The 8,159-nt window shown below is 41.4% G+C and overlaps 1 protein-coding gene across 1 annotated transcript; it reads left to right on the top strand.

The window, feature by feature from the left end:
* The first annotated feature begins 475 nt into the window (after nucleotides 1-475).
* On the top strand, nucleotides 476-1,715 carry LOC101352864 (olfactory receptor 52M1). Its single transcript, XM_012559937.2, is given in 1 exon segment — nucleotides 476-1,715. A coding segment is annotated over 1 exon segment (957 nt). The 3' UTR covers nucleotides 1,433-1,715.
* The last annotated feature ends 6,444 nt before the right edge of the window (nucleotides 1,716-8,159 follow it).

Genomic DNA, 8,159 nt, shown 5'->3' with positions numbered 1-8,159 from the left:
CCTGTATCTGTCAGCTTCAATGTGTCTCCTTTTCTTTCTAGGAGCCCTTGCTCTGAAACCTTCCAATGTAATGGTGAGAGCCACCTCATAGCCTTCCTGTGGAGGTAAATAACCAAATAGGTGTCTGTCTTTCTTAGGTTAAATTCACTCATTGATGAAATAGTGGTACTCTTTGAGGGTCATACTATAAAAAAGATACTTATACGTTCATTCATTCAAATATTTATTTTGGCTTGTGCCTGGAAAACTTTTGTGGACATTATAATATAGTAATAACATGATACTTACACTATGCTATTATTTTTGCAATTTCTACCAAGAAAGAAGAGGTTCACTGCATAGTTTCTTATCTATTCAATAATCCTGTTCTTTATTATAGGACCTAAGAGTAAACTAAGCTTCTCTTTTATTTCTAGAGAAAAAAAGTTCTGCTGCATTTTTTGGCACAAGTGAGAACATTCATTTGTAAATAGCCATGCTTACTTTTCATAATGTCTGCTGGGCACCCAGCTCTTTCCAGCTCACTGGCATCCCAGGGCTGGAGTCCCTGCACCTCTGGCTTTCCATCCCCTTTGGCTCCATGTACCTAGTGGCTGTAGTGGGGAATGTGACCATCCTGGCAGGGGTAAGGTTTGAACACAGCCTGCACCAGCCCAGGTACTTTTTCCTGTGCATGCTGGCTGTCATTGACTTGGTTCTGTCTACTTCCACTATGCCTAAATTGCTCGGAATCTTCTGGTTTGGTGCTAGTGATACCAGTCTGGATACCTGCTTGGCCCAAATGTTCCTCATCCACTGCTTCGCCACTGTTGAGTCAGGCATCTTCCTTGCCATGGCTTTTGACCACTATGTGGCTATCTGCGACCCACTACATCATACCACAGTGCTCACTCATGCAGTGGTGGGTCGTTTGGGACTGGCTGCCCTTCTTCGTGGGGTACTCTACATTGGACACTTGCCTCTGATGATCCGCCTACGGCTGCCCCTTTACAAATCTCGGAGAATCTCTCACTCCTAGTGTGAGCATATGGCTGTAGTTACTTTGGCCTGTGGTGACAGCAGGGTCAACAATGTCTACGGGCTGAGCATTGGTTTTCTGGTGTTAATCCTGGACTCGGCAGCCATTGCTGCCTCCTATGTAATGATTTTTAGGGCCGTGATGGGGCTAGCCACCCCTGAAGCCAGGCTTAAAACCCTGGGGACATGCCGTTCTCATATCTGTGCCATCCTGATCTTCTATGTTCCCATTGCTGTTTCTTCTCTCATTCACCGATTTGGTCACCATGTGTCTCCTCCAATCCACACCCTGCTGGCCAACTTCTATCTTCTTATTCCTCCAATCCTCAATCCTATTGTCTATGCTGTCTGTACCAAGCAGATCCAGGAGAGACTTCTCCAAAAAATTGTGAAGATAGAGATGAAGGGCAGATGACTACTGCTTCCTTCTTCCTTTCCAAATATGCTCATGGAGAAGAAGGTTCTTACATCTTTATTTAAAAAGAAGCCTGCTTCTCCAATTGGGAACTTCTCAAGAAGTCTGAGATTTTAAGCCCTGTGGTCTCAAATTTTTTGTATTTCCAAAGGAATGGTAAGAAAGAGTGTACAATTCTCATTTATATGAGTGGAAGATTATATCTAATCTTTTTATGTTAAAGGATATTTGAGCTGCGAGAGGAAAATCAACAAAAATGACAACAACATCAGTAACACAAATAACAGCTAGTGTTTGATACAAGATCTCTGGTGGTGCAAGTGGTTAAGTACTTGGCTGCTAACCAAAAGGTCAGAGGTTTGAACCCATCAGCCACTCCAAGGCAGAAAGATGTGGCAGTCTGCTTCTGTAAATATTTATAGCCTTGGAAACCCTATGGGCCAGTTCTACTCTGTCCTACAGAGTCACCATGAGTTGGAATCAACTCAGCGGCAGTGGGTTTGGTTTTTTGGTTTTTCGTTTGATACAAATATGTACATACTATGTATATATACATAATTGCATAATTCTTAGGAACATCCTGACGTGTTGTGAGGTAGGTATTATTGTGCACATTTTATACATCAGGAAATAGAACAGTCTTGCTTTATAAGTTGCGTAAAAAGTTACTTATGCTGCCTAGCTCAGATGTTTTAGTTGGAGTTTATTAGTATCAACACACATGTATTATGTATCTACCACAATGTATTATACTTTCTACTAACAGTCTGTTTTCTGTGCGTATTTTAATGAGCAAATACTAAAAACTCATCATTTCATCGAAGTGGCCTTGGCTAACAACAAAAGCCCTTTACGAGTTAAGCTTTTAGCAACTGGAATGTGGGTAAAACTGCTTGTACTAATAATTCTAGAAAAAGATTGACCTGTATGCCCAGCAGGGTATGAAGATACCAATCATGAAAATAGAAAGTGGCCTAGAAAAACTATCAGCTCAATAAAGGGAAATGAGATAAGATGACCACATCCCAGCATTGCCCTTGTGTTTTCCTGCAGGTCTGCCCCCATAAAGTCGCCTTAATTCCACAGAGTGAGGGCTCTGTGGAAAGGAAAACCTTCCCCTTCCCACAGAAATCCCCCCTGAACGCTGATCCATCTGTAGGATCCCTGTTCATGATATACCATGTTCTTAAAATGGATCAGCTCAAAATAAGGTAAAGTTACAAATTCTAGACTTTATAGAAACTAACATTGACTTTACTATCCAGATTGATTATTTGCTCATTACCTAGAAAATGGTTAATTCACAGAAAGCGCTTAAGGTTGATTGGAAGCTACTGATGTAACTCTCACACCTTAAGGTAGTAATTATTATCCTCACTTTGCAGATGAGGAAACTGAGATTCCCAGAAGCGGTAAAAAAACAGCCGAAGGTCATTCAATTTATAAGAGATAAAGCCAGGAGGCAGGAATTAAACCCAGTTTTGTTTTTTTGTCTGCTTTTAACCCTAAGGCTCCTAACCCTCTGATCTTCTTTTTCCTCGGCTGTGAAAGAGGGCTTTCAACTTTGAGTGGGTCCAGAGCAGGAGAGGACACTGTAGCACATCCAGGCCATGGTACAGGCAGCCCTGCTGCTTAGGCTTTAAGATCCAGCAGAATCAGGTACTGGAGGTATCAGCGATGTGGAAAGATGAAGGATGGAGCTTATGGAGAGCCCTAGTAGAAGAATCACTACGTGGATCCCTGGTATTTTGGAACTAGGCTATGTCACTTACAGCAGAAAATTGACAACTTTTGAGAAGTAGCTCCTGGTGTTTTATTGGGCCCTAGTAGAGACAGAAAGGAACTCTGGTGGTGCAGTGGTTAAGCGCTCGGCTACTAACCGAAAGGTTGGTGGTTCAAACTTACCAGCCACTCCATGGGAGAAAAATGTGGCAGTCTGCTTCCATAAAGATTACAGCCTCGGAAACTCTATGGGGCAGTTCTACTCTGTTCTGTAGGGTCACTACGAGTTGGAATCGACTCAACGACAATGGGTTGTAGAGACAGAACATTTGGTCATGGGGAAGCAAGTGATCATGCATCCAGAACTGCCCCGTATAAGTTGGGTTCTATCAGACTTACTAAATCATAAAATTAGGACTAGCAGAAGTCTATTGTAATATGGAAATTGGTCATCTAGGATCAAGTTTAGTAGGACAAGGGGATCATAAGTAAGTTGCGTGAGCAGGTAGCCTAGACTCTCATGTCAACCACATTTCCACAGTTCCCCTTCCCTAGATCACATCAATGGAGATATGAAATGGTTCCATACAACCAAATGAAGGAAGAAAAAGCCAGAGCTTGGCTTATAGATGGGTTGGTTAGGTATGACTTAAAATGGATGGCAGCTGCACTGTAGGCAAATAAAGGCATGGCATTTACAGAGCAGAGAAGTAAAGTCTTTCTGATGGGTGGAACTCCAAGTGTTTCAACCTAGTCATCCACTTTCTGTGAAATAAAAAGTGGCCCAAGGTGAGAATATAAATTCCTGGGCAGTGGCCAGTGGTATGCTGTCTTTCAGGGGCCTAGAAAGAAAAAGACCAGAAGATCAGAAGCAAGGAGTTCTGGGGTAGAGGCAAATGGATAGACATATGGGAGTGGGCCCAAGTTGTGAAGATTTTTATGTCACTGAAAATCAATTGTCACAAAAGAGGCACCGAACAACCAAGGAGACAAATGATTCTGCTGGTTGACATTAGCTAGCCTTCGTTGGTGGTCACCTTAGAATTGGTATAATGGGTACCTGAGTGGAGTGGCAGAAATGGAGACTAACATGTAGACTCCAGCTGACCAAGGTTGACTAGCTACTGCTGCCTCTTAATATCCAATCTGTCAGCAACAAATTCCAGTGCTGAACCCTAGATATGATACTATTCCTCCTGGAGGCCACCTGGTGGTCCCCTTTACATTGGGCTGCTTCTTTCCTGGCAAGGCCAGTGGCTCATAGTAATACATACTTATTGGTGTGCGTTTGCCTTTCTTGTCCACAGAGCCTTGGCTGGCACCATTCTTTTAGAGTCTTACTGATTACCTAATCTATAGGCATGAATCCTACATGACATAGCATCTGATCAGCGGACCAGTTTAAAACAGAAAAGGATGTACACAGGATAGGGCTTATGGCAATAGGATCCACTGGTAGTCTCACATACCTCACCAGAAGTTGACCTCACAGAATCCTGGATCAGCCTTCTAAAACAAAGCTGAAGTAGCAGCTCAGAGGCAACACTTCAAAAAATTGGGGTGCCATCCATTAAGGTACAGTATAGACATTAAATCAGAGATTATTACTTGGAGCTAGATCCCCAAGAGGAAGAATACATGGGTCCAGGAAGCAAAGGAGAGAAGCAGGAATAACCCCACATACCATCATTCACAATGATACACTGGGGGAGTTTTGCTTCCTGTCCCTGAAACTATTGGCTCTACAGGGTTGCAGCCCTGAAGGGAGCTCACTCTTGCCAAAGGACATAACAAGTGTCCTATTGAACTACAGATTATGATTGCTGTCAGGATACTTCAGACTATTGTGCCTGGGACCAACAGATGAGAAGAGTATTTACCATACTGGCAGGAGTAATTGACCCCAATCTGTAGGAAAAGATAGGGCAGCTTTTATACAATGAGTACAGAGAAGAATATGTGTGGAAGTCAAGTGATCCACGTAGGCACCTCTTGGTACTACCTTGCCCCACTGCAACCACGAATGTACATGTTCAGCAGTCCAAAGTAAGAAGGGTGTGATTAAGAAGCGCTCATCCTCCTCAGGAATGAAGGTTTGGGTCACTATACCAGACAAGCCACCAACTTGCAGAGGTGACAGCTGAGGGTGGGAAAATTTCAAATAGATAGTGGAAGAGGGAGAGGATTGGCAACAGCTGTAGCTCTGAGGATAAACTTCAGACACAGGGGCTGTATTTCCTCTCACTAACCTTCTTCTAAGTTTCCCCTTAGCAAGAGAATCTCATGGGAACTATGGAGGAGCTGATCCCCAAATCTGTCTGAAGGAGATCTGTTTACAGTGCAAGAATAGATTGTGGTGGCTATGGAAATGTGCCGCTAAGATCTGACTGCAGGGAGCACATTTGACTTACAGCCTCAGCCACTATGCTCTGAAATCTACTGCATTTGCACTGAGGTCCCACTTCCCATGGGCTGTTTAATGAATGAGGACAGAGATATTAAAGCAAACCTATTCCTTTGAGATACTGGACTCCACTCATGGGTGTCTTTGGCTCAAGAACTCCCCATCAGCCCTGCCAAAACTTTCTTAGAAATGCAGTAAAGCCTAAGTCCTTTCTTCTTCATGATCTGTTGGCTCTTCCAGTCTCTCAGGAACCATCTCTGTTTTCCCTCACAGACATCCCCCCCTCCCACCACCACCCAGTAAACCTTACATGTCCAATTCCATCATGGCATCTTCTTGAAGAACCCATTCTAATGCAATTATGAAGAGAGTTTTACTGCAAAATGTTCAATTTTATGCCCCTAAAGGTTAGTCCCTGTTGGAAGAGTTAATACCCCTTACATATATGGAGCCCTTTGAGATCTTTCTTCAGATGACTCTCTCAAAGCCATTTAAAAAGAAACAAAAAACCATGTAAATGCAGCTCAGCAATGCTTTCTCTTCCTCTTTCCAGAACAGAATACATGAGGGCAGTTCTAGTGCAGATATGAATCTGAAGGACCTAGTGACATAAAAGTGACCTATAGAAATTGAATTCAGGTGCAGCCTAAAGGTAGAGCAGCTCCCTTGATGTTACCATAGGCATTCCACAAAATTAATGATGCCCCACGGCAGAAAAACACAGCTATACGATAGCCTCCGAGACTGCTCTGGACTAAGAGCCTGACATTGTTACAACCCGTGTTCCTCAGTTTTCCTCTGCAGCAGCTTGTTTTTACATCAAATATCATTATGGGGGTAGAGAACCACCTCCTAACTCTTGGACCAAAAAACATGTGGGAAAAGAGAGGGCATAAGGGATATATGATTAACTGCCTGGTACTTGCAAGGACAAAACTTCTGGGCAGCTCTGGGTTCTTAGAATTGGCATAATGGGTACCTGAGTGGAGTGGCAGAAATGGAGACTAACATGTAGACTCCAGCTGACCAAGGTTGTAAGCAGACCCAGAAATACTCCTGGTGGAGCTTCAGGATAGAGGTTATCTTTAGTCACTCAAATGAGTTTGAAGCATACTGTGTATTACCAATCTGAGTTGTAAGGACCCCTATCCTGTGTGGTGGTCCCTGTACACAACATTCCAAATTTATCTAAACTCAGTAAGATAACTTACTGAGAGAAGGGCCTGTTCAATAAATCAAGCTAGAAAAAAATATCACTATGTTCATGGAAGATAATTGGATTTCTACCTTAATCAGTATATAGAAATTAACACCAGAAGTATTAAGGACTTAAATGTGAAACAAAACTTTAGAACTCTTGCATCACATTTAAGTCCTTAATACTTCTAAAGTTAATTTCTATATATGGGTTAAGGTAGGAATGCAATTATGGGTAAATAAATTTTAGGCCTTGGGGTAAAGAAAGATTTTTAAAACCAAACAAAGCTGTTTACTCTGAGGAAAGTTAGAAAATTTGACTAATTTATATTTTTTTCCTCAAGTGCCTTAAATTGAAAAGTTACAAATGGAAAGATATTCATGATATAAACAAAGGATTAGTATCAAGAAGGTCCAAGGAATTCCTATAAAATCAGTAAGAGAAGCCCCAGTACTAAGAGAAAAATGGACAAAAAGACAAAGCTATTTCACAGAAACGGTAACATTTTCAAACATACACAGGAAGAGATGTTCATCATATTTAGTGACCAGAGAAATACAAATCAAGACCACATTGAGATCATTTTAGACAAATTACTTTTCAGAAAAGATCTGACAAGTTTTAGAGAAGATGTTAGTTCACAGCTTTTCTTATAGTACAAAATCAATGCAATGACTTTGGATGAAAGTTTGGCAATGTCTCTGAAAACTGAAAATTTGTATTCCCTGCAATTTAAATTTTACTCCAAGTATGCCAACAAAAAGCTTACAACAGCAGACGTGTACAGGAGTATTTATAGCAGCACTTTCATAATAGCAAAACCCGAGAAACAACCCAAAACACCCATTGATAAGAAAATGAATAAGCTAAAGTATTTTCACGTTATATTATATATTATTTTGATTATCATAGTCCAAATAAACTACAGCAACACACATACAATCTTCAAATATATTATGTGAAGAAATACCAAAAGATTACACAGTATGATACCCTTTTTTAAAGTTAAAAAACAAAACAAAACAAAACATTCAGTTCTAGTTTAAGAATACATTTAGATACATGAAAAACATGGTTCTTTTGCTACACATTTCCTAAGTCAGAGCTTGATTCATTTGAACTACTACAAGAACAGACCAGTCTTGTGAAGATTATCAACTTGGGAGTTTGGCCTATTTCCATGGCATCTCCTTGTTGTCTTTACTGCCCCCACTGGCTTTCTAAATCATCTGAAATTGAACTGTACTAGTCTATGTTTGGAGCTCTGGTGGCGCAGTGGTTGAGAGCTATGGTGCACTATGGCTGCTAACCAGAAGGTTGGCAGTTTGAATCTACCGGCTTCTTGGAAGCCCTATGGAGCAGTTCTACTCTGTCCTATAGGGTCACTATGAGTTGACTTGACC

Source organism: Trichechus manatus, unplaced genomic scaffold (genome assembly GCF_000243295.1).
Source record: "Trichechus manatus latirostris isolate Lorelei unplaced genomic scaffold, TriManLat1.0 scaffold00417, whole genome shotgun sequence".
NCBI classification, from domain to species: Eukaryota; Metazoa; Chordata; class Mammalia; order Sirenia; family Trichechidae; genus Trichechus; species Trichechus manatus.
This window is presented reverse-complemented; position numbering and strand designations above follow the sequence as displayed.